Source organism: Aspergillus niger (assembly GCF_000002855.4).
Source record: "Aspergillus niger supercontig An16".
NCBI lineage: Eukaryota > Fungi > Ascomycota > Eurotiomycetes > Eurotiales > Aspergillaceae > Aspergillus > Aspergillus niger.
In genome coordinates this window covers 1,311,754-1,336,131 of record NT_166531.1, presented here as the reverse complement: position 1 = coordinate 1,336,131, position 24,378 = coordinate 1,311,754, and the positions used below count along the sequence as shown (strand labels likewise).

General features: G+C 48.9%; 14 protein-coding genes across 14 annotated transcripts; 8 read left to right on the top strand and 6 right to left on the bottom strand.

Annotated features, from left to right (window-relative positions):
- An16g06020 (uncharacterized protein) lies at positions 1 to 1,337 on the bottom strand (the record flags this gene model as incomplete). Its single annotated transcript, XM_059745193.1, has 3 exons — positions 1 to 798; positions 1,011 to 1,118; positions 1,248 to 1,337. Coding segments are annotated over 3 exons (996 nt in total), but the record flags the coding sequence as incomplete, so codon positions are not given.
- Positions 1,338 to 1,640: 303 nt separating this feature from the next.
- Positions 1,641 to 2,726, bottom strand: An16g06010 (uncharacterized protein; the record flags this gene model as incomplete). Its single annotated transcript, XM_059745192.1, has 4 exons — positions 1,641 to 1,785; positions 1,970 to 2,179; positions 2,243 to 2,621; positions 2,678 to 2,726. 4 exons carry the CDS (start codon positions 2,724 to 2,726, stop codon positions 1,641 to 1,643), a joined length of 783 nt encoding a protein of 260 aa, XP_059604841.1.
- A 48-nt stretch (positions 2,727 to 2,774) lies between these two features.
- On the top strand, positions 2,775 to 3,495 carry An16g06000 (hypothetical protein; the record flags this gene model as incomplete). The annotated part of the gene is made up of 4 exons (XM_059745191.1): positions 2,775 to 2,790; positions 2,869 to 2,935; positions 3,160 to 3,338; positions 3,386 to 3,495. 4 exons carry the CDS (start codon positions 2,775 to 2,777, stop codon positions 3,493 to 3,495), a joined length of 372 nt encoding a protein of 123 aa, XP_059604840.1.
- Positions 3,496 to 3,619: 124 nt separating this feature from the next.
- Positions 3,620 to 4,261, top strand: An16g05990 (uncharacterized protein; the record flags this gene model as incomplete). Its single annotated transcript, XM_059745190.1, has 2 exons — positions 3,620 to 3,715; positions 3,968 to 4,261. 2 exons carry the CDS (start codon positions 3,620 to 3,622, stop codon positions 4,259 to 4,261), a joined length of 390 nt encoding a protein of 129 aa, XP_059604839.1.
- A 164-nt stretch (positions 4,262 to 4,425) lies between these two features.
- On the bottom strand, positions 4,426 to 4,841 carry An16g05980 (hypothetical protein; the record flags this gene model as incomplete). Its single annotated transcript, XM_059745188.1, has 2 exons — positions 4,426 to 4,686; positions 4,758 to 4,841. 2 exons carry the CDS (start codon positions 4,839 to 4,841, stop codon positions 4,426 to 4,428), a joined length of 345 nt encoding a protein of 114 aa, XP_059604838.1.
- A 997-nt stretch (positions 4,842 to 5,838) lies between these two features.
- An16g05970 (uncharacterized protein) lies at positions 5,839 to 7,531 on the top strand (the record flags this gene model as incomplete). Its single annotated transcript, XM_059745187.1, has 3 exons — positions 5,839 to 5,914; positions 5,979 to 6,861; positions 6,907 to 7,531. 3 exons carry the CDS (start codon positions 5,839 to 5,841, stop codon positions 7,529 to 7,531), a joined length of 1,584 nt encoding a protein of 527 aa, XP_059604837.1.
- Positions 7,532 to 7,704: 173 nt separating this feature from the next.
- An16g05960 (uncharacterized protein) lies at positions 7,705 to 8,976 on the bottom strand (the record flags this gene model as incomplete). The annotated part of the gene is made up of 3 exons (XM_001397867.3): positions 7,705 to 7,760; positions 7,874 to 7,973; positions 8,086 to 8,976. 3 exons carry the CDS (start codon positions 8,974 to 8,976, stop codon positions 7,705 to 7,707), a joined length of 1,047 nt encoding a protein of 348 aa, XP_001397904.3.
- A 1,787-nt stretch (positions 8,977 to 10,763) lies between these two features.
- On the top strand, positions 10,764 to 11,971 carry An16g05950 (hypothetical protein; the record flags this gene model as incomplete). The annotated part of the gene is made up of 3 exons (XM_059745186.1): positions 10,764 to 10,846; positions 11,347 to 11,731; positions 11,873 to 11,971. The coding sequence occupies 3 exons, from the start codon at positions 10,764 to 10,766 to the stop codon at positions 11,969 to 11,971; spliced, it is 567 nt and encodes a 188-aa protein (XP_059604836.1).
- A 613-nt stretch (positions 11,972 to 12,584) lies between these two features.
- On the top strand, positions 12,585 to 14,814 carry An16g05940 (uncharacterized protein; the record flags this gene model as incomplete). Its single annotated transcript, XM_059745185.1, has 4 exons — positions 12,585 to 12,765; positions 12,829 to 14,279; positions 14,502 to 14,579; positions 14,794 to 14,814. 4 exons carry the CDS (start codon positions 12,585 to 12,587, stop codon positions 14,812 to 14,814), a joined length of 1,731 nt encoding a protein of 576 aa, XP_059604835.1.
- A 91-nt stretch (positions 14,815 to 14,905) lies between these two features.
- On the bottom strand, positions 14,906 to 15,808 carry An16g05930 (uncharacterized protein; the record flags this gene model as incomplete). Its single annotated transcript, XM_001397864.3, has 1 exon — positions 14,906 to 15,808. One exon carries the CDS (start codon positions 15,806 to 15,808, stop codon positions 14,906 to 14,908), a length of 903 nt encoding a protein of 300 aa, XP_001397901.1.
- A 945-nt stretch (positions 15,809 to 16,753) lies between these two features.
- An16g05920 (uncharacterized protein) lies at positions 16,754 to 18,367 on the bottom strand (the record flags this gene model as incomplete). The annotated part of the gene is made up of 7 exons (XM_001397863.3): positions 16,754 to 17,174; positions 17,241 to 17,342; positions 17,406 to 17,794; positions 17,856 to 17,926; positions 17,989 to 18,028; positions 18,102 to 18,121; positions 18,184 to 18,367. The coding sequence occupies 7 exons, from the start codon at positions 18,365 to 18,367 to the stop codon at positions 16,754 to 16,756; spliced, it is 1,227 nt and encodes a 408-aa protein (XP_001397900.1).
- Positions 18,368 to 19,478: 1,111 nt separating this feature from the next.
- Positions 19,479 to 21,111, top strand: An16g05910 (uncharacterized protein; the record flags this gene model as incomplete). Its single annotated transcript, XM_001397862.3, has 3 exons — positions 19,479 to 19,657; positions 19,728 to 20,159; positions 20,223 to 21,111. 3 exons carry the CDS (start codon positions 19,479 to 19,481, stop codon positions 21,109 to 21,111), a joined length of 1,500 nt encoding a protein of 499 aa, XP_001397899.1.
- Positions 21,112 to 22,218: 1,107 nt separating this feature from the next.
- An16g05900 (hypothetical protein) lies at positions 22,219 to 22,957 on the top strand (the record flags this gene model as incomplete). The annotated part of the gene is made up of 4 exons (XM_059745184.1): positions 22,219 to 22,357; positions 22,398 to 22,471; positions 22,547 to 22,631; positions 22,728 to 22,957. The coding sequence occupies 4 exons, from the start codon at positions 22,219 to 22,221 to the stop codon at positions 22,955 to 22,957; spliced, it is 528 nt and encodes a 175-aa protein (XP_059604834.1).
- Positions 22,958 to 23,037: 80 nt separating this feature from the next.
- On the top strand, positions 23,038 to 23,736 carry An16g05890 (hypothetical protein; the record flags this gene model as incomplete). Its single annotated transcript, XM_059745183.1, has 2 exons — positions 23,038 to 23,314; positions 23,492 to 23,736. 2 exons carry the CDS (start codon positions 23,038 to 23,040, stop codon positions 23,734 to 23,736), a joined length of 522 nt encoding a protein of 173 aa, XP_059604833.1.
- Between the last annotated feature and the right edge of the window lie 642 nt (positions 23,737 to 24,378).

Genomic DNA, 24,378 nt, shown 5'->3' with positions numbered 1-24,378 from the left:
GGGAATAGAAGAACGAGAGGACGTGGTCCGAGGAGCCACAGAAGGAGAAGAACGAGTGGGAGTGGCGCTAGGGCCGTTGGTAGTCTTTTGGGGGGCGGAACGAGAGGATGTGGTCCGAGGAGCCACAGGGGAACGAGCGACAGGGACGGGGAGGGAAGAACGAGTGGAAGTTGGGTGTTTCTCGTCGAACCTTTTCAGGAACGACGCACCCGGGGAAAGGGAAGGGGGAGAGGGAATGGACGTGGCCTTAGCCACAGGGGAGCGAGAGGCAGGGGAGGGGATGGAGGAACGAGAGACAGGGGTGGGAATGGAGGAACGAGAGGACGTGGTCCGAGGAGCCACAGAGGAGGGAGTGGACAAGTACTTGCTTGTACGCAAGTACTTGGGGGCAGTGGGGGCAGGCACCCCAGAACGAGAGGACGTGCTCACCATGGTGGGCACAGACGGAGCGGAACGAACAGAAGGACGTGCTGGATCCTTCTGACCGCTGGGGGGGAGAGAGGAGGAAGAGGAGGGGGAGGACTGAGGAACACGCAGACGGGCCATCTGGTGTCCTCCACGAAGAGATGAAGGAGGAGACATGCTGTGAGGGAGAGGGAGGACAAACACCAAGTCAAGGTATAGCAAGGGAACAGATTGATAAACGTGAGTTGAGGGTAGCGCGGCAGCGAAACGACAACACAGAACCACAAGTGGTATGAGGAGGAGAAGAGGAAGAAGAGAGGAATTCATGGGGACGAGAAGAAGATATAGAAGACTGAGAAGATTGCACAGGAAAGAGCATCGTAGGGAAGGAAGCTGGAACATCATGAAGCTTAAGGAAGGAACGCCTTCTGAGGAGCGTCTCTTGCCGTTTGACAGGTTAGGAGGTATCTGAGGCGATGGCGGCCCCGGTCAAAGAGCTATCTTCAGTGAAACACCAAGGTCTTGAGTAAGAGCTCATTTGCTATCAAGAACCTATGAATAAAGGTCACTGTAAGTGAGATCCAGGGCAATTGTAATGCACGTACATATCGCTTTAGAGTATAAAAAGCAGCATCGAAACAGGGTTCGATATGGTCATGTGATACACTACTTGCTACATCGCTTTCAGACTCACTTCTTTTCGTTACAGTCGACTGATCTCACCTCAAATGCATAGATACTTATTTGCCTTTGCAACCCCTCTGAGTACAATAGTGCACACTATATCGCAGCTCCTCAGTTAGACCCAGCTTCGAGGACCGGCAGCGTAGACAGCCTCTTACGATACGGAAGGTACGTTCTGGGTGGAACTCCTTTCCATCCCTTGACGCATTGATATGATCAGGGTTCCCGACCGTAGGGACATTCTCCATGTTGTGGTTGACGGAATCGTTGGCGTTGGCGGTGGCTTAATCAGTGTTTATTCTGTAGGGGAGTAGCAAACACTGGGCGGTTGACTGGAAGATCGACGGAGATACTACTAAGTACTAATGAGAAGGCCTGATTCAGCACGCTAGTGGATTTTGTGTATTTAAAGCTGCCAGCTGAACACTAGATAGTCGAATACTTTATACCAACTACCCGGAAACACCGAACTTGGTGTTAGCATTCGTCATGACGACTTTCACATAGTTACTAAATATCCCGCTTATTGCACTAAAACAGATGTCTTGATTCTAACACAAAAGAGGCGTTACCGCCGCACCGGCTAGCAGGTAGGCGGAGAGTAAGTAGTTTGAGGGTGTCGCATAAGCGAAGACCAGTGTGGAGAAGGGCTGGCTGGTGTGGCGGTAGCCTCCCCCCAGCATAGAACCATACCATCTACATTGTCTAGTGATATATATTCATCTATACGACCTTCCCATATAAACCAGATGCCTCTAAGTGCATCATTTTTCCAAGGGGAATCCATATCCAACCAGAAAAGCAGGCTCATCAATGCTGTGGTGCTGGTAACTACAGACACCGTTAGCGATCCACTCATGTAGAACAGGAAAGAACATACCTAAGAACTCCCACAGCACCAGGCTCCAGCATCATCGACAACGGAAACTCCATCGGATAGCCCAACCAGCGCTTGGTAAACGCACGGAGCGTATGGCCATGCGCAATAAGAACAACATCAGCAGGTGCCTCTCCGTGCATGTTTCCCCGATGGAGATCTCTGATCTCTTCGATCAGGCTATCAATCCGGGCCGTAACATCCGCAGGTGATCTATACCGTTAGCCCCTCCAACAGAAAGGAACCGGATCTAACATGGTTATAGGAATGACTTACTCTCCCTCCTCACATCCATCCCTCCAGATATCCCACGCCCTCTCACCGTCAAGCCCATGCTCCTTCCTCAGCGCGCGAATCTCCTTGGTCAGCATCCCCTCATACAAGCCATAACCCCACTCCGCCAGCCGCTCCGTCTCCTCCACCTTGCCAGCTTCCTTCAAACCCTGCTTCTCGGCCTCCCCGAAGGCCAAGTCAAAGGTGTGCTTTGCCCTTTGGCGCGGAGACACATACACGCGAGCCAGTTTAGCCGTGTCAATAAGCTTACCAGCTCCTACAAGGATCTTGCCGGAAGCGGACACTTGCTTCACTCCGTCGTCAGTCAGCTGGATTTCGCTGATGCCGGTGTAGCGGCCGCTTTTGGACCATTCGGTCTCTCCTGTAAGATACTTAGTGGGGAATTCTATTATTGTTGGATAGTGGGAAGAGGGGTACCATGGCGGTAAAGGAAAACACGGGGCGTTCCGGCGTCTTTGTCGGGCATGGTGATGGTGATGACGTAGCTGATAAACTGGGATTGACCTAAGGGGAGATGGACTATGACCAAGGTAGGTAGTAGTATCTGGTCTGGGGGAAATGGCCAGATTGAGCGAGGGGAACGCGGGGAGAAAGAGAATTTTATTTAGGTAATGTTCTTGATGTGGGTTCGCGGTTCACCGGAGCTAAGATTGGGTTTGGGGTCAGCTCCTCTTCGTAGGTTTACTGTACGATCACGCGGAATGCTCATCTATTGCACATGAATAGGATACCGGGGGAGGACCTCTCTTTTGACAGTCTACTGGTTTGTATATGAGAGTCTCCTGTGCTTATTAGCTTTTCGAATGCCATTTGATTCTACTTTCCCATTTTTGAAGGAAAGTGGGGTGGCGGGGGGCAAAAACAAAATTGATAACATTCGGACATTCGCGATAAGAGAGGCTTATCGTATCGTATCGGCATTCGGCAGATGCTGGCTGGGCGGCACGTGCTCAGATGAGCCGCTGCTACTGGCCTGAGGCTCTGAGGCAGCAACTGTTGATGCCTGATGCTTTTATACTACTCATGCCAATCTACAAGACACAAGACATCGAACACACGTCACCTATTGCTTCTTATTGTGATACTTTTTCTTAGACCGAGTATGCTAATCGACTTTATGTCCAGATGCCACAGTAGAAAGTCTACTTGCTCGTCAACTTCCAACTGGCAGTACCTTCTCATTCAAAGGCGATACTGCTAGCTGTGGACCATGGCATACCGACGATCAGTTTTGATCAGTTGTCAAGCATACATCCAAGATAAGAGACCACAAAAATACCAGCCACTGCTTTTCATAAATAGCCTAGAGTCCAAAGCACAGAGCGCATTATAGAGGCTTACACACACATAGTAAGCACAATGACTCTGTGGCTGTGCACGGCACATGCACTGCGCCCCGAATCCTTCCTTCCCACTCACCACCCAGTTACGCATAAGGCTGACCCAGGCAGCACAGTTCCCCAGAATTGTAGATAGTACTCCGATCATATTTCATCAAATCTATCCAAAACCAAAGATAACAGAACAAACAAACGCTTCTACTTTACCAGAAAACACAAGTCAGATCAAAATGGGCCTCCCACCACCCACCGAACCAACCCCTCCGTATGAAGAGACGGAATCGACTAGCCGCCACAATCACACTGTACATCACCCCTTCGTACCTTACTGGAAGATAAAGTGTTGAAGATCAGTATACTGATGAAGGATCAACACACACAGTACACCACCCTCACTCAAGCCAACGATGACCCCGAAATCCAACTCCCATCATTCCATGAACATGATCATGGAGACGGCCCTACCACGTCCTTGATCCCGGGCGCTACCCCCCAAGAGCACTCTCACTGCGAAGTGTGCGAGCGAACTATCATTCGTCGAGAGAGACGACAAGCTCATGCAGACTGCTGTCGCATAGTAGCGATGGTGTTTGTGGTCATGTTTGTGTGTATGATGATACTGGGGATTGTTATTGCCAAGGCAGCGTCGGGACGGAAATGATGGGTAATCTGTCTATTCTGAAGGTATATAAAGGCATATCTGCTGGTTACATGAGTTGGTTTTGCGTCGTTGTATAATCAGGAGTGAGTGGGATTTATTAGGGAAGAACTTCGTTGGTTTGCAAACTTCTATATAGTACGCCACCTGTTTGTCTGGTGCTGGTATTAAGCAGGGCTGAAAGGGATCCATAACAAGGTGAGGTGGATCCCATCGACATGATAGTAGAACCATAGTACTTGATAGTAGTTGAAAGCGTACCTAGGAATGCCACGAGGAGTGAAGCGGAGTCTTCGTCCCCAAATCAAGAGTCGCTTTGATTCTTGATATTTGCTGCACGCCATCACCACCCTCCTATCTTGGCCCTCTCCAATCTCAGAGTGCTCCCCAGATTTATAGACCGATAAACAATTCCCATCGAAACAGTCCTCCAGCTACCTGAATTTTTCGATCATTAGCTCTTCCTATGTGGTCGAGAGACCTTATTGTTATCCCCTACCGTCAGCGGCCAGTTCCTTCCTCTGTCGCTCACGTGGCTTGAAAAGGCAAAATTATCGCGCAATATGCCCGTGACCATGTCCATTTTCTGGCCGCAGGGCATCCCAAGAGTCCCTATATTTGCACCAGATGGAGGAGAGGCATTATTAGTCTTGGTTTAAGGGTTATCCACCGGTGAGAGAGAGGCCTGCTTCTGTCACGCCCTGTTATCCTCGACGGCTCCCGGACAATTTTGAAAAGAAGACCCGCTGATTACTTAGCGCTTCTATAGTTTCCTACCAGTTTCCACAAGCATGAACGATCATTCATACGTCTTTATCACCTACTCGGCATCTTCAGTTTCCACCGCAGGGCCGCCCGAGCTATTTCTCACCGCATTGCTCGCAATCGTACGTTCGTGAATATGAGTCGATAAGACTCCAGAGCGCGCAACGGTTGCTCTACACAAGACGCAATGAAGAAAATTTCGTGAATGCTAAAATCGGAATATCCATTCTGATCGTCCCACACGGATTATTACCATGCGAGATTTATGTGGCCCGCCTGATCGGAATCTCGGACACTGTCTTGCCGTGGATCAGCCTGTCATCGGCGATCGGGGAGATCGCATGCGCGAATCGACGCGATTCGGACCAACTGTCCGACGATAAGCCTTACGTTAGATATCAGTGTTCTTAGATGTGCAAGTCGTGAGCGGGCTTCGGGGCGTCGCGCCAGCAACTATGTGAATGATCAAATCCAAACGCCCTTTCTGGCAGACCAACTTTGGCTGTCCCCTGCAGAATCCCAAAAGCCATCAGAGGTAGAGACCCCGACAGTTCAAAATCGTGGGATATTAAGTACGGATCCAGAAATAACATCAACTAGCAAAACGGGGTTGAAAGGGGCCGAAACCAGGGATGGACGGTGTCAGGCTTATGTGTGGCCGAAGCATGACTGGCGATCGACTTTAGCCGCTTGTGTGGCACCACCGAAGGACAGCTGGTTGAAGGCCACGGATCTACTCCCACTAACCCCGGGCTTGTATTTAATCCATCCATCATCCCGAGCGTGCGGCTATTTATCTCAACTCCGCCCAACACATGGCTATGTCGGACATCATTCTGCCACCCAGGAAGATTCTCCTGGTAGTTACTGGAGGAGGCTACACCCATGCCGGTGAGTATGCCTGCCTATTGTTTGGCCTTATAGATTCTAATTGGATACAAATGGTTCATTGCAGCTCCGGTTCTTGAACTGGGGAAGGTCCTGGCCAACCGAGGGCACGTAGTCGACTTCGCAACGCTCGATGGCCAAGAGGAATGGGCCAGCGGCTTCCAAATCTCGTCGACGCATCTCATGGGGCCTGGGCCGACAGAGGAACAGCTTGATGCGCACTACATGCGCAGCCGGCTCTGGGATCCGGCCAGAGGTTTAGGCGATGTCATGGAGTCCAAGTACCTCTTCGACTCTCTGTGGACACAATCCTATTATGGACTGAAAACTATCATGGATGATCCTGCTACACGGCCGGATATGCTGGTTGCTGACTTCTTCGTCGACGCAGTCAAGGACATCCAACTGGAATACAAGGTGCCCATTGCTATTGTCTGGCCACAGATGCCCTACTTGATGGTTCCCTGCTCGTATATCCCCGGTCAGCCGGGCTTCCAACTCGATATGACCTTAACCTCGGAGAATGCGTCAATGTGGTCGCGCATCAACAATGAACTTGTAGTCGTGCGGGCCTTGCCTGAGGTGTTTAAACTGAGGAACTGGACCAGAGCCATGCGCAAGCGAGCGGGTCTGAATTACCTTCTTCCAACGCCAAAGAAACCTGATTATCTACTTCTAGTCAACTCTTTCTTCGGTCTCGAAGTGCCCAAAGACCTTCCTCCCTTGGTCGCAGCAGTCGGACCAATATTAGCAGATGAGTATCCTCTATTGGACGCGCCCCACCAGGAGTTCCTTGACCGCCACCCAAAGACCATATATATTGCCTTGGGGACGCATATCATCCTCCCCCACGCAGATGCTCGGAAGATTCTTCAAGGACTTATCCAAGCCATGGAAGAAGGTGTTATTGACGGCGTAATTTGGTCAGTGGGTAGGAGCGGACGGCAGCTGTTCGACAATGCGGAATCCTTCACTATGCAAGGCAAGACAATTAGCTTCGGAGACCTTCTCGAAGGGTTACACGCCGACTGGAAGTTCCCTTTCTTTGCACCACAACGGTCGATCCTGGATCATCCCCATACCCGCATCTATTTCACCCACGGAGGTGGGTCCAGCGCCAACGAAGGCCTCTACCATGGCAAACCGATGCTAGTAATGTCATTCTTCTTCGACCAGATCGGTAATGCGGCAAAACTGGCCGGAAACGGAACGTCGGAGCTGCTACACAAGTTCCGTTTCACGGCCGATGAACTCTACTTCAAGACAAAGTTGATCATGGAAGATCGTGACGGGTGCTATGCGCGCAATGTGCAGCGTCTCCAGCGTATTGCCCATGTGGCGTCTCGACGCAAATATTTGGGCGCTGATCTGATCGAGGAAGTTCTATACGATAATGAGTCGAGGGTCGTTGATGGGAAGGAGACTCGTCCAATGCATCTGCAGACGGCGGATATGCGGATGCCAGCTTATAAGGCGAAGAACTGGGACTTGATGGCCGTCTCGGGGGTAGTGATGGGGTTGCTTGGTGGGGGCTTGTACTATGCTGGACGGCTCGCTTGGATCAATCGCCGGGCTATTGATGGATTTGTTGACGGTTTGGTTTGCAAAATTTATAATTAGCTTCATTTGTTACAATGCTGGAAAAACATACCATATCTAGTTGAATATTGAAGCAGAATGAGTGTTTCGCTTCCCTAGAAAATGTTGCGTGGCGGATTAGCATGAACGCACCTTTCTGGAAGATTAGCTCCTTCCATGATTTACTAGTAATACATCTGTGACGCAATTTCCGATTATCTGTAGTCGAAGTCCCACACAGGTTGTCCAAGCTTGCCATTAGCAAGGATTGCTGCATCAAATATAGTATGATCTTTATCTTCCTCATGCCGAGGCGCGGAATCGGTTCTTAATGTGCAGTCATGCTTTATGTCCACCCAGTCATTTGATGACATTTTGACATACTTTCGGGGACTCGAGATCTCGGTGCAGCAGGTGAGTGAGTGGAATTTTTATCGCCTTCGCGCAGAAGAGACCATGCATTCAGCCAAGAGTCACATACAAGCTAACCGCCCATAACTTGACAAGCTCTATGTATACCAGCAAGTTCTCCTGAATAGAAATCATACGCGTCTCTTCACACATCATCTCTGGATCATCTCCAACACCCAACGAACCTCATCCGCTATCAACTCCGGCTGCGTCAGTTGGATATTATGCCCACTCCGCCTCGTCACCGAATAACGCGCAACACTTGACAAATTCAACAACTCCCGATGAAACTCCTCCTCACACCTCCCCCACTTCGCTAGATACTCCCTGAACCTTTCCCGCTGCGCAACCGTACCTGCCCCCCTCGCCACACCAGCGTCATACAACAACTCATGATCCCTCTTCGAATTCCCTCCTAACACACTCAACGGCTTTCCCTTCAAAACATCCTTCCCAGGAACAAGTTGCTCCTTCTCTGCCAGGACTCCCCGACTGACCTGCAGAAACGGCAGTTCTTGCGCCGCCTGTTTCGCATGGCCTTCACTTTGCTCCTCCGCCATCAAATCTCCCCATTCTTCATTAGTCAACACACGATCGCGCATCAACCCAACAACATCCATGTAATCCAACCCATCGGTAACAGCAGAAATGCTAAAATCCGGCCACGTCTCCATAATCATACGCTCCTGGACTGGATCTACGAGCACCATGCCGCAGACATCGTCTGGTCTGGCGGCGAGGAACTCTCGTGCCAGGATACCACCCCAGGAGTGTCCGATGACGAGGTATGGCGGGGATAGAGCTGCGGCGTCAAGGAGGTGGCAGAGCTCGTCGATGATTGTGAGGGAGTCGGGTGGGTTTGGAGATGGTTCGCTGCGGCCGTATCCGGATCGCTCGTAGAGAAGGATGGAGGCGTCGGTGGAGAGGTGACGGCATACGGCGCTCCATTCTAGAGCGCTGCTCGTGATTCCGGTTAGGATTATGATGAGGGGTTTGTTGGGTTGGCGGGGTGGGCCGCGGAGTGCGTAGCTGAGGGTGTGAGTGCCGATGGAGGCGCTGTGTTTGAAGTGATCCATGGCGTAGTGGAGAAGAGGAAGAGAGATAGAGATGAACTTTGGGCAGAAATGAAGAGAGTTGATAGAGAAAGCTGAGGAAATGTGTTTCAGGTCTGGAGTATAGTTATATAGTTAGTGCTTATCTGGTGAGTCATTTGATAAGGGGGCTAGTAATTGACTAGTCGAGTCGATGGCTCAATACGCTACCTTGAGCTTGTAAGATGATGCTACAGAGGTATTTATATGTAACCCGACTTTTGTTGTCTATGTAAAAAGGGACGATTTATGGTCTGTCCACCTATCACGCCTGGGTGCAGAGGTAATGACTGGGATGATTTCGCTACGAACCCGAAAGTGATCAAATCCAGACAAGTTCTCACGAAATACAAGGTCCCCCAGGCTATGAGCCTTTGATAGCCCCGTTAGTATGGAATTTTCGCTCGATATATGACATTGACATCCAAGACTTTCCAGGCCGATCCCCGCAATAAGTTAAGGTCGCCCCACTACCTCACACTATGAAGATATCTATCGCCGACAAAAGCTCATACAATGTCTTCGCTGACGAAGGCAAAGGAACAGGATACATACACAGTTCGTTAACAGTAGTAGGCCATTTCGGCTATTTAGGGTCTTTGATGCTAGTAGGGTGCCAAGCTATTTTATCCATACTATGTCATGAATCTTCCTTTTCATTCTATATAGACTTCCTATATCTGATATAGGTTTACTCCATGGTACTTGATATATGTGTTAACTGGTGCAGGGAAACTCTGATAATGTTATTTTGACACGTGGGGGTGTCTCACACAGGTCAGCATCGTCCACATCTTCCATCTATTGAGACTGCTGACTGCCAGACGATGACATCAATGTTGCCACCATCATAAACGAGACCTTTTTCTTCCGTCGGGGTTACTTTGTCTTGAATGAATATGCTGATGCCTTTGGGATATGCCAAGATGAAAACGAGAGATAGAAGCAAACTCAAAGCGGGAACCAATCCCATAAAAGCTGCAAATAAATTTCTGATATTGCATCCAATCCGATGTCACCAGTGTTGTTTCTGTACCATTGCACCTTGGAGGTCGATCTACAGCACGAATACTGGAATCATTTGAAGCCAAGGTACATTTACGAAGGATAAGGAACAAGAACGAAAGGAGAAACTGGTAAGACACATGCAACAGCATAACTGCAATGATGATGATAATTGCCATGATGATGACAAGGTGCCTATGAATAACTTGTTGCCTAATTTACGACACCTATCTCTCTAAGCATTGATTACCCACAAGGTGAGATATGCAATATGGAAAGGAGACCAAAAGATCAGCAAAGAAAATCAGCATAATTCATGCACCTAGTTCAACAACCTTTAAGTTCTCACTGTTTCTTCTGCATACAGCAATAAGTAAAGAGTTTGACTGACTAGTCTAACGGCTTTAGAAGCCCTCCATTACTTTGTTGAGCTTTGAAAGTCAAGAACTAGAGTGGTAAAGCTGGCTATTTAGGGGTAGAGCAAGTACGCACAAACAACATAGAATGTTCATATCTCTCGAGCCGCTGATTTATCAGATATAAACGAGCACCGTGATTGTCTTTCATTCAGGGTGTGGTCAATATTTTGAGTGTGTTGATAGATTAGCCTTGTGAAACCTGTCACAACTAAAGGACACTAGCCTGTGATAGTATACGTTTTCACGTTCCACAATCTTACTATGAAGGGTCTTTAAAGGCTTCAAACACTCAAAGCAGCTGCGCTGAAGTTGGAGAGAACTTCCCCGAGCCTCAGAGATTGCTTGAAAATGTGGATGTTGCCGGCTGGTTGCGTCCTCTTAAATGACTGTGGAGCTGGCCCTAATAAGCAATCAGCCGTTACAGCATTCATGTAAGTAAGTATTGCGAACTGAAAGTCGTCTGGCGATGAATTACGGGAGAGCTCTTATGTCTATTGCAATGTGCTTTATCAAAGGCAATACAAGATTAATAACTGGCTCCAAAAGCCCGTGTATACAGCCAAAAACCCCCATCATACGAAGCTTTCGTGGAAGTCTTACTATCCTCTTAGGTTTTCCTACCAAGAATTCTGCAAGAGCCTCATAATATGTTTCATTAGTGATCACCATATCTATGATCTACTTTGTACTTGAAATACGTACTGTTATTTTCCTTTCCTTTCCTTTCCTTCCCTTTCTTTTCTGTTCTTTCTTTCTTTCTTTCTTTTTTTTTTTTTTTATTTGCGTCTCTTATTTTTTTTTTTCTCTCTTTCGCCTTGGTCTAGCTCATTGATTTCGACCCCTCTTACTGATTATTGACGTAATAAAATTACTAGCCGTACCCATTGATTACCCCCTCCTTCTAGCCGCCAGTTTCTTGACTGTCTAAGAGGTTCGCTCTTATTACATGCAGTGTGATATGTCTTGCAGGCTTGCCTAATACTAGGACTAATTATAGAAAATACCCGGCCACAAAGTCCGGAACCAATGTATGGGTGGGAGGGCCACTAGAGCCTACAAGGCATCTTTCCCGTGTGGAGTCGACTAGATGTGAAATGTCTCATGTTGCCCGATCACCCAAGCGACTCACCCCGGTCGATCTAGAGAAAAAGAGGGGTAACAGGGCACGGAGTAAAATTGTAGATGTCCTGAAAGTGGATGTGGCCAATTCATGGGGTGGGATAGGCACTACTGGAGCTATTACTGAAAATGTACAAGTGCGTGCACGAATCGATGCAACCATACTCCGTACGGACGATCACTTCCCAGCCTTGCAGGTCTGCAGATTCTAGTTGAAGAACTCCGCTTCCTCCCGCCTCTAGCTTACGCTACTGAGAGGAGTCATTAGCCTTGCCAAATCCAAGCCACCAATACTAGTAGTAACGATGTGGGGTATGTATTACATGTATGGCGGAAAGGGCTATACCGCACCGAATTGCAGGATGCGAGTGAGTGAGCCGTCACGCGAGGCTAACCGAGCTGCAGATACGGAGTATATCTCTCCTGACAACTCATAGCTGAACCCATTTATGTCAGACGGATGTCCGAGCCTCCTCCTTCTCGCCGATCCATTTCGCCGTTCAGTCGTCCAGTACCCTAACCAAAATAGACAATTGGCCATGCCATGTTCCCAAGAATCGCGCTTTTCACCTGCGTTGGGGCGTCTCACTTTCCCAATCGAAAACGGAGGGGTTGCAGTATAATTTGGCATGTTTGATAGTAGCCTTAACGTCTAATGGCTGCCTTACGCTTTATAGAATCGTCATCAAATGTTTCTGCATGTCAAAGTAGGCTTATGGTTTGCCCACCAATAAGGCCTAACATACCAGGGCCTAGTTATAATCTCCTCCGACACATGTCCCGCACAGTACAAGACTCGCAAAACCCGATCATATGAGAGCATTGCCACGGACGTAGTTGCTATATTAGCATGTCACTTAGATCAGCCTCGCCGACAGGGAGGACATCCTTGTTTGTCTCTAGTTACCCCGTCTCCCCCCCTCCATTCTGCAAGCTGTATTTCGGACAAATGCCCAAGTGTTAAGTGTGAGAGAGCATCTTCTGAGTATTGCTCTTAGATAATAATCACCAGAGGAAAATCTTATTTTGTTGTAAACTATCTATCCAAAAATGTTGCTGCTATTACTTTTGACAACAATATTCCTGACCTCGGTGTGGATATGCCGCTGGATATGGTACGAACGATTCATCAAATTTGCCCAATTCCCACAATTGCCACCATCTCTCCTTTGGGGTCATCTGAGAATCTACCATGAGGTCATGCAGAGCGGTTCCCTTGACCGCGATCATGGTAAATGCAACAAGCCACTTTATTACTGTTTCCTGTAACTGACATGGCATTTCTTCCTTGCAGACCATATTTTCTCCCAGATCCATGAATCGCTCGGAAGACCACCCATTGTTCTGTTTGATTATCGGCCAATATGTCGGCCTGTTCTCGTGATTGCCAATCATGAAGTTGGAGAGCAGATCTCCCGGTCCAGCAAGCAGTTTCGCTCTAGCGTCCCGAAGTTGGGGTTAAGCTTCCTGGAACCCGTCATCGGACATACATCGATCCTGTCCGCCGAAGGGGAGAAGTGGAAGGCGTTGCGCAAGACCTTCAACCCGTGGTTCTCCCTTCAGCACCTTATGTCCCTAATGCCCTCCATATTGGGCAAGATAGAGATCTTTGTCACACAGCTCGATGCACTGTCCGTGTCGGGAGACGAAGTATCCCTTGTCACGCTCACCACAAACTTAATGTATGATATCATCGGTAATGCTATCTTTGACATCGACATGGATGCCCAGCACCTTGAACCCGGCCATCAAGGGGAGCTGGTGCGCGCATTCAATGATCTCATTAACGCTTACTGGGATGACAAGATCCATCTACCCTGGTTCTTCACCCCAGTCAACGCACTCAAACGTCGCCGACTCGGGAACCGTGTTCACCGCATCATGAAATCTATTGTTCGTCGCAAGCATGAAGAACATCTTTGGCGGCAGCAACAACAACGGCGCACAAACGGATATGAAAAGAGGCCGCAGCCGCAGCTGCCACCAAGCATCACCCTCCTCAGCCTCCAGGAGACCACACATACCGGGGGAATCCTCACACCTGAGCTCCTAGATCAGACATGTGACCAGCTTCGAACTTTCCTCTTGGGGGGCCATGACTCGCCCAGTGCGACGTTGGCGTGGGCATTTTACGAGCTGTCTCGCACACCACGAGCGCAGGCGGCCGTGCACGCCGAGTTGGACGGGTTGTTCGGGCCGGGCCGCGACGCCGCGGCCGTGCGCACTGCCTTGGCCTCACCAACAGAGGGACCTGATCTGCTGCGGCGCATGGTATATGTCGAGGCGGTGCTCAAGGAGACCTTGCGGCTGCACCCTCCGGCGTCCACAGCCAGGTATTCCCCCAAGGGCTCCGGATTCGTTGTGCGCTTGCCCACCACGGGGGAGGAGCTGTGTCTCGACGACCTCATCCTCTACAATTGCAGCGCTATCATGCACCACGACCGCGGCGTCTTTGGGTCCACCGCTAACCAGTTCATGCCGGAGCGGTGGCTAATGGCGGAAGATGAAAAGAACACAAATCAAAGAACAATCCCCCCGAGTGCGTGGCGACCATATGAACGCGGTCCCCGTGCCTGCATAGGCCAGGAGTTCGCCCGCATCACGATGCGCGTCGTTCTTGCCGTCGTGGCGCGGCAGTACGAGTTTATTAAGGTTGGCATCGGCGCGCTGGCACGAGATGCTTCTACCGGCCTTCCAATCTTGCGCCCTGACGGGCGGTATGAGGTCGACTCGCAGGTTTATACTGTAAGTTCCGCAAGCTTTTGACTTGCGCCTTCCATTGGGTGTTGTGGTGGGTTCGGCTGACGGTTCAGCAGACACGGCAGATCACGGCCCGACCGGTGGACGGACTAAAGGTGAAGGTGAAACGAGTTCGTACATGATGGGGTATGACTAGCCTGGGGAATGTGACAGACCATACAGTAGCGGTTATTTAGTCCCGTTCCAGATAAGTTATGTTTTTGTTAGGTAAACGGCCGTTTCTTTAGTGCTACCTTCCATCGTGCGAGGAGATTAAGGCGAGCGCTGGGAAAGGCCGGGAAAATGGTGTGACAATGGTCGCACCGCCAGCATAACTATTTACTACGGCCATATAAACAATGATAGGGAGACGAAAATTGCATACAATACAATACCAAAGTTTCAGGTCTAGATACACTTTCCTACAAATTTTTCTTTTTCGCGTTTCTCCTCCTCCCCTCCCCCCTCTACCCTTTTGTACACTCTTCTTTTCTTATGGCAAACACAAACGGGATTTCAGACAAAGGACACTACGAATTAGATAAAGAAAAAAAAAGAGAAAAAAAAAATTGACTATATTCGCTCTTATACATTGACCTTGTAGGAAAACAGATAAGAGATGCCCCAATATTTCATGCAAGTGGCTTCTTCCCCACAGCTGTCAAAATCCGCTTCTGATGTATGATAACACCCTCTTCCGTTTCCTTGACTGCAGCGGCAAACATCGCAATCCAGGCTTCGCGGGACAGAGGCGCCTTGGGGGCCTCTGCATTGGGCGGGAACAAGGCAGTCACTTCCTCCCACACCATGAGGTAGTCCTCAGTCCAGCCCTTGTAGTCCTGCTTGCGCTTATCATGAGCAAGAAGGCGCGTATCCTGGAGCCCAAACTGCGCCAGGTGGGTATCAAGCTCATCAATCCAGGCATTGCTGATGCCCTTCGCTTGAAGCCCGCCCTTGAGCACCTGGACGACGCGGTCGCAGGCCGCAGTGGAAATTTCCGGGGCTGGAGCCTCGACGAGAAAGAGATCACCGCGGTTTTCTTCCCACTGCAGGTAGCCACCGGGCTTCAAAAGGGACGAGGCCACTGAGAGAATGGGGGTGAGGTTGGAGTCTGGCACGATGCTGGCAAAAGCGCGGATGTGCACTACATCGTAGGCACCCAGGAGGTTTTCGGGAAGGGGCTTGGCGAGAACGTCAAGCTGCTGCAGCGAGATGGAGGCGGGCAGGTATGCAGCAGCCGGGAAGTTGACGGGATTGATGTCAAAGCCATCCAATTGAGCGGTGATGTTGTTCTTCGCCAATTGGGCGTGCAAATCAATCAGCCAGATCCCATTGCCACAGGCGAGGTCGGCGATTTTGAGAGGCTGTCGAGCGGCGGTTACGGCCTTCTCGACAGCGGGCTCTAGGAGATAGCCCAGGGTGTTTTGATATAGGAGGTGCTGGAGATGAAGGCGGGCAGAGGACCGGAAGTTCCGGGCTGGAGAAGTCCAGTATGTGGACTGGTCATAGTTCTCGATGTGAGAAGAACCGGTCATCTTGAAGACTAAAGAAGTAGAAGTACAGAGAAGAGGAGGAAATGGAAACTGGAGTTTGAAAGAAAAGAATGCTCCTCTTTCACAGGTGCTGATCTGCTTTATCATATAAGAAGTTTCAATTTCCTACTAAGCCGAATTTGATAGATACTAAAGGAAGGCTAGGCAGACAGAGAGACAAAGAAAGGTGGGGACAGTGGGGCCCGAGATAGTATCAAGACCAAGTAAAGCAAACTGAAAGAGATGGTATATCTCATTCTACTGGATGAAGTAGGAAAGGTGGGCATGTCCCAATATTACGCACTACTGCTGCCGGCTAATAGGAGCACAAAGTGTCACAGCCCAGCTGCTGGGGTGTGAACAAGGCATACTATTCCGTAGATAGCTAAGTGCTTACTTTGCGTGCCGTAGTGCGGACCAGGGTATGTGTCTTTCCAGTGAACCACCAGGTGTCTCTAGACTGCCACCCTTGCTAACTGACCCCTGTCCAGCCTTCCAAGGTCGGTTAATATGTCAGTCCGACATATTTTGTGAAGTCAGGCGCGCCCGGCACACAGCCCCTGCGGGGTGGGGTTACATTGGATTGAGGACGCCCACGGCTGCATGGATGCAGAAAAATCACGCCAGCCAGCCGACTAACAGGGTCATTCAAATTTTCAGCCCTCCATGAATCAATCAGGCCATTTTCACGCAGAGCCTCTGCAAAATGAACAGAGCGCGCCAAATGTACCTGGAATGATCGCTTCCCGAACAATAGCTTATACAGGATGCCAGCCCTACTAGATAGAAGTATGGAAGTCGTTCGCCATCTGTACGTAAGAAAATATAGTCATTTATCATGAAACTATGAGCCGGTCGCATTTATATGCTACCTAGACGTGAGATGTATATAGACTTCCACCAGCAGTCGAAACATAGTATACTATAGTCTAGAGATTTACCACAGCACTAAACACCCCCTCGAGAGGCCCCTCGAGAGACCCCTTTGCTGCCAGCCAACGACGGGTTCCTTCCACTGGCCGCATCGCCCCTGATGTGAGCATGATAATCAATGTCGACAGACTGTAGCTCAAAATAATGCGACACACGAATACCAGACTTGACTGTTTCCTGATCCGGCTTCAGTTTGTGGAAGAAAGTCTTCAGTCCCGACAAGGTGCCGGTCGGAATATCAAGGGAGACTCCAGGTTTCTGCTGCCGCTCGCCCAGGACCACCGTCTCTTTACTTCCTGGAGATGTCAACAGCCGTTGTTTGAGGTAAGCGAACCCAGTTTCAGTTCTTTGCTTCCAGGTGCGCAACACGACAAAGAAAACGGGAACGCAAGCGCAGAGGACTCCGATATTAAGCTCGACCACGCTGGAGAAAAGCCTATCAGAACTGGAATACACCAAGACCGGGGCTGGCCTAAGTGGCGATCAAAGCCATGTTACTTACCATAGTGCTTCAAATTTGACGGAGAGCCACCGGTTGTCAACTACAGTGAAAACCATGGCGTGATAACGAAGAACTGTGCCGGCTATAGAGCAACCAAGCGACCTGGTGGTAGGGTGTTAGTCTTCGGTACAAGCGCTGATGCCTTGACAGGAACCGATCACTTACACGAAACCGAAGAGAAAGATACACGCAACACCAATCTTCTTCTGGGTTTTCATATTCAGGCGATAGATAATGCCAGTGGGGATGGTGATGACATAGAAGTCGGAGACAACACTGAATATGCCTTGTGTAAAGTCGAGTTGTCTGGATGCGACGTTCATCCGTTCTGTATTGGCCGTCGACCCCCACCCCCCGTCCCCCCGATGGGGGACCATCCAGGCCAGCATGGCGATGGTAAGAGTCATGTATCCCAGAACAATGAATATAATTCCACACCAGATAAGAGCTCGGGCGCTGCGCGCGGGGGAGAAAATGCGGAGATAGAATGCAAGAATCGAAACTTTTGTGAACATGGCGCTGATGTTGTACAGACACCCTGCCGTCACAGAGAACTATTGATGTAAAAGTTGGAAGGTTGCGCAATGATTGGAATAACCTGGACGAGCACCATACCTTGAAAAACCACGGAACGATTGAGGAGACGGGGATGTCCCACGCATGACGTCCCCAGACATCTTTGAGGACTGGTTCAAAAATAAGCCAACTAAACCCGCGAGTGCAAAAAAGAGGCTAGAGGGCGACGTACAAATGGGAATAAGTGTCCCACAAAATGAAGCAGCGCCGACCTAGTAGATAAAAGAGCTGGTTGTGAGGAACAGAGGGGTTTTATTGGATATATAATACTGAGTGAATACTCACGGCTCCGACGACCAGAAAATCTGAAGTCGCAGTCAGTATCAGGCATTGATTGCGATGAGTCGGAATCTTGATGGGTACCTACAGTCATCTATTCCCATTTGCCGTGATTTCAGACGGACATAAATCCGCAAGACAAAGGCTACTGCCATGATAGGTAAGGTCAACCAAATGGACAACCGCCCCGCCCAAGAGATGGACACCGGGTCCACGAAATTGGTCACTTGCCCCGGAGGGGGTTGTGACATGGGAATTTCTGAAAGATTCATGATCGATGGACTGGTGTTGTAAAGATCTGCGGAAATATGATTTCCATATGATATCCAAGTGAAGAAGAGAAGACTTATAACAATCAGTCAAGAGATAAGTTGGAGGAGATCCCAGACTCAATCCTTGCTTGTATGTTCTCAAGACACTCCGCCACACTCAAAGTTACTGATACATCTAACCCATGTCTGAGCAAAGTACGGTAATTGTCGTTACTAGTTATTTTTCGACCTGAACGTGTGGTTGTGTGAGGTACTCCTCGCCCGTCATGCATCTAGCAAACACGGCCGAAAAGTCCACCAATCAAAGGTGTGTGTGACACTGCCATCCACCGAGCTGCAGGAGGGATGCAAAGGTGGGGTGGGGAGGCTTGTAAACTTGGCCCCCACAGACTGGTCGTTTGGCTGATGATCAGCGAACTGCAATGCTCGTGCGCTGGATAAACAGCCCCCCATCGTTACCACAAGCCTGGCCGCTTTCTCCGCAGGATTTTCGGTCCACGGCTCGAAGGAAGCTAGAAGAAGTGCGGCCCGGAACTTTAACGCTTGGGCCTCGAGGCAAAAGGCAGCGTGTGGACCGAACTGGCAACTACTTGTACTCGTAGATATCCTGGTTGTCTTTGCTTTGTTTGCTCAGACTACCAAGAAATACCGCAGTACATTGAATAATTACCAACGTTGATAAAAACCGACTATCACTGCCTAGTTAGTAAGAGAAAAACATAACTAATAAGAAATTTAGTGAGGCGTGGAGAGGGGAACCTGGCAAGTGGCACATGCACGATCGGGATGTTTGCCCGCCAGTCTTGTCCAGACGTCGGCTAAACGGACGCTAGACGTGAAAGCCAAGAAGCTATCGGAGAAGAGAGATTAACGGAAGAGAAATTACACATTTCCTTGACTCGAGGGTGGATTGCCAGATGCATGCATGCGTAGCGCTTACATGACCCTCTGAGCTGAACTGGGATGCAGGTTCGAAATCTTGGTGCTGCGTGGCAGTGATGGTCAAGCAGCCTCACATAAGAGTAGTTGTACTGAGTCCATAGCAAGTACCAACTTGGTAGTTGCAACCTTTCAGCACTTGAACATTCATCATTCAATAACTCTTGCTACTATGCTCACTACATTGGTGATCTGCTTTTTGCTTCTCCTGATCGGGTCCATCTTCCTTCGGATGGTCCTGGACTGCACGCAAGATAGCCGAGAACCGCCGGCGGTAGACTTGTCTATCCCTTTCATCAGTCCTTTCTTTCGCATGTGTTGGACTGGCTTCGACTACTATAGAAAGAACCGGTAAGATTTCCATTCATCACGGTTCACAGTATGTCGCCGACCGCAAGCCATCGGACTGACTGACTGCCAGCCGGTTTCCAATTTACACAATACGTCTACCTGGCTTACGTCTGTATGTGGTTAACTCGACCTCCCTCATCTCAGCGGTGCAACACCATCCTCGAACGCTCTCATTCTCCCCAATTTTGGCTCGGGTCGCTGGCACCTTGATTGGTGCCACCAAGCCTGGTTGTAAAGTCCTGGGCGATGATGATGAGAATGGCTTCATTCGTAGATTCCATGACTTCAACCAGTCCGCTCTGTCAGCTGGGCCAGGTTTGGAGGCCATTCGGACCAGATTTTGGGAACTCGTCACACTATCTCAATCCCGCCAATACACTGATTCGCCAGGGTACCCGGGTATGTATGAATGGATTTCCCACGAGGTCATGATGGCAACTTCCGAAGCCATGTACGGCGTCCAAAATCCGTTCCGAGATCCTGGGAATCGAGCAGCCTGGCAGTTTGTACCCTGACCCTGATTACTGCAGGTCTTTCAAATGGTCACTGATAATCCATGCTGTAGGCAATACCAAATTGGAACAACGCGGCTCACCATCGGATGGCTACCTTCAATCATCGCGAATCAGCCTCTTCGTGCTCGCGAAGCGTTGGTCCAGTCATTCGAACAGTACTACAGCAAACGCGGATTTGAGGCCGACCAAGCATCGTCTTATATGAAAGATCAATACCTTGTATTCTCCAGAAGCGGGTTATCGGACTCGGATATTGCCAGGACGCAGGCTGCCTTCAGCATTGCAATTCTAGGAAATACAATCCCCGCCGCATTCTGGCTTCTCTACCACATCTATTCCAACGAAATCATTCTGCAAGACTGCCGCAAGGAGCTCTACGCCGCCCTACAAAAGAGAAGTCAAGAAAATGATGACCATCGCCCCATGCTAGATCTCTCGAGTCTTGAGCAATCTTGTCCAATTCTGGCCTCCACCTTCAAGGAGACTCTACGCACGCATTCCATGGGCACTTCAGTCACTCAGGTGGTTCAAGATCAAGTGATTAATAACCAGTACCTCCTCAAGAAGGGTTCCATGGTAATGATACCGGCGATCATTCAACACAGCGACCCATCGGTTTGGGGTGATGATGTGAATGAGTTCAACTACCGCCGGTTCGTTCGACAGAATACTAATGATCGCAAAAGAAGCCACAACCCGGTCGGCTTCCGTGTTTTCGGTGGTGGATGGACACTATGTCCCGGTCGTCATGTCGCCGCATCGGTGATTCTAGGATTTGCAGCATGTACCATTCTTAATTTTGATATGAAGCCACGCAGTGGTGAATGGGTGATGCCGACCGTCGAGAAGTCGCATTTGGGCGCCGCAATTGCTCCGCCCGATGAGGATATTGACATTGAACTTCGCTGCCGAAGGAACGACGGAAGAACTGCTGTGTAGCGGAAAGATGTGTTTATGTGTTGCTTGGAGTGAGGTTAAGATTCTAGCTATCTGATAGGCAAGACTGGGACAGACTATCCAATCAACAAGATGTTCAACAGGTACGCTCACAGACTTATAGTGAGTAAGCATAGGCAACTGGACGATAGCGCTTTACCAATATTTGGTCTCACCGATAAAGATGAGCTGACATAGCTCGACAGCAGGTGAGAGCTTATGGTACTTATAACGGGCTGTTTTTTTCCTGTCCTATCCTTTTAGTTACTCTTGTTTGGCCGGCCAACCAGAGCCAAAGCCTGGCTAGAAAGTAACAAATAATAGCTGTGCAAGTAATGGCTAAGCACCGGTGTGGCCTATATGCCCTATAAACATCGGTCGATCGGCGATGATATACTGAGCAGAATTCGATTTAAACCGTGCAGAAACTCAATTCTCTGACCAAACAAATCCTTTCATAATTCCTCTTCCTCCGAGGCATCTTGCTGCCGATATAGGTCCTTCTGCCTTTAAAACCAGTGCTGACCTATCTGTGTGAATATCATGGAATTCTCCGTTCTGGCGGCCCAGCACCACGAGATGCACCGCGTTGCAGCAAAAATCGATTCTTGACTGGAAGCGTCCGTTTAATGTGTATCCTGGCAGTCGGCCTGGTGATAAAGACCTTTATAATAGCCCGACATGCATCGTCCTGACTGAACCTATGCACCATCACAATCACAGTACAGAGGTCTTCATATCAGATCTTTTTCTTCAGGGCGGTTTTAATGTCAATCACAGAAATTAACTGTTTGTCAAGGTGAAGCTGCATAATAAGCTCTCGCAAGGTCAGTCAGAGTGACCCTACGTCTAACGATCTGATATAAACGCCGAAGGAGTGTTTAATAATATGGCAATCGAAGGGTCATTCCGTACAGATAAACTGTGTGGTAAGATTTTTTACTTATTCTTGTAGACCACTAAGCTCATTCATGGAGAACTAATTCATGTTGCTCACAGAAGTAATGCAACAAAAAGCAGTCCCGAGTCTGGGATAGTTGCAGAGTGATGGTAGCACAAAGTACGGATAGAGGTGAAATGAGACCATAATCTGCCAAACCGAAATATCTGATGCTTAGTATCAAGTCAGACCTAGGGGGGGAAAGCCAGATGGTAAAGCGGGAGAGTGTGTCAACTGTTAGGCTCGCTGAACTTTTCGTGATATGGAGGAGCGTTCTCTTGCATATACCTAGCTCCAAGTGTCACCAGTGTAAGGTGAATCTTTTCTATTTATTTGTGTTTTGGCAAAGGCGCTCTCCTTTTGTCCAACAAGGAACATGTTGCGGCCATGGGGAGTGCTAGGCGTCTAGCTTCAATGATGTGGGTTCTCACAAATCCTTCGTAGGATGGAGGACGATATCTGAGTATCGATACTATCATTGGACCATTTCAGTTAAAGAAGGAAGTGAAAGAAAGTGATATCTGGGCGTGGGGTTTGAAGGGCCCTTTAACCCTGAGGGCCAGAACCTCTCTCTACCTACTCCGTAGAGAATCTCTACTTTCCCCTAAAGCGAACGAATCCTAATATACTACATTAAATTATCGTGGCTGACAGCATAATTCTTACTTTGAGTATTCAGTCACACCAGCTTGTTCTGGCCAACTACATCCGGCACAACACTGCGGGAATATGGATGAAAAGAAAGATGGGGTCAGCGAGGAACACCACATGAATGTCAAATCCGAAAAGCTTGACCATGATAGCTCTACCGATTCAATGACAACAAAGGAGAGATCGCCTTACGTGGATTCACTCAAGGGACAGATAATTCAGCTTCACAAAACTGCATCGAGCCGAGCAACACAGTGACCAACATTCCGAGGCTCAAGCTTCATTGCCAAAGCAGGCTAAATAAACCAACGGATATGGCCAAGATGAGACAACAAAACATGAAGAGGAAAGCGTGGAAAAGAAGAGGGCGACCGACTATATCAGAAGTTAAGAAGATCAACTACATTGGCTTCTACCACCGGCCCGGATGTGAATCAAACCGCTATGCGCTGGAAGTCTTGATGAATTATGCGGTCCTGGGTGCAAAGCTGTACCATGAAAACCTCAAAGATGGAAAAGTTGGTGGAGAAAGAAAGGATGCCGAGCCTAATGTCATGTTTCAATGTCCAATCACCAAGCCCGGGAAGCTGGCGGGAACGTATCAGAATCAATTCCGTTTGTATCGGTTTGGTTTAAATAAACTTGATTCAGATGTGCCGACAGAGCAATCATGCACGTGGTTTAAGCCGTATGACTCCTTGATACCTATCCATAGGCAAGTGAAGGCACTGCTGGCACGGAATTACTTGGAACTTCAGAACTCAAGTAATCTCTAACCTCGACTGGTGCAAGACTTGAAGGATCTGAGATGTTACGTTGATTTCATGGACCTAGAAATCATTCCTTTGTATGAGCGTCTGACTTTGTCAGACACTGAAAATGGAGTTCGCTACGGAGACCTGTGGTGTTGTCAAAGCAGCACCGGCGGATGTATTAAAAGGCCAGAAAGAGAACTTCCAACCCCTATGGAGGGTTTTAACTGCACAATGCAAACATTATGGAAGAGACCCGTTTTACGATTGAATGCTACTGCATAGACTTTGACGGAGAAAGGCCGTTTTTGACACTAAAACAATTGCAGATAGAATTTTTCGATGGCGAACGGAGTTTCACATCATTACCCTTTTATCTACTTCGTTTCCTGCCAGACTCAAGAAGGTTGCCTGAGCAGAGGGAAGAGAAGGGACGGCGATTTCAAAGCTTTGTAACAAAAAAGTAATTGTCATATCTAGGATGAGCCCTTGACTGTCGTGCTGAGATATAACATAACGATTTTTGAGTTGGCGTTCATGATTTGTCCATAGTCAATGAAATACATGTGTTACTAGATAAATCGTATGTGAGTTGAAATAATAATCCTACACTCGAGAGATATCCTCAAAACAAAAGAGAAAGCCCCAGATGGATCAACCCCGGATCAGATAAGACAGGTCAGGTGGACAACTTGGCGTGGGTGGCGCCCACATGGCTTGAGGCTGCGGTGAACATCCCTTGCGGCGCCAAGACTTCTAAAATCGGATTGGCAGGTTGAGATCGCAGGCTGCCAATCACATCCGGACTCCGACGGATTATAATTTATCTGCCGTCGCACAGCGTCATAAGATTGGACAAGCCAAACACTCTGGATTGAGCTGCCATGTAATTGATCCGGAAGCCAAAGCTACATTTACTGTAATAAT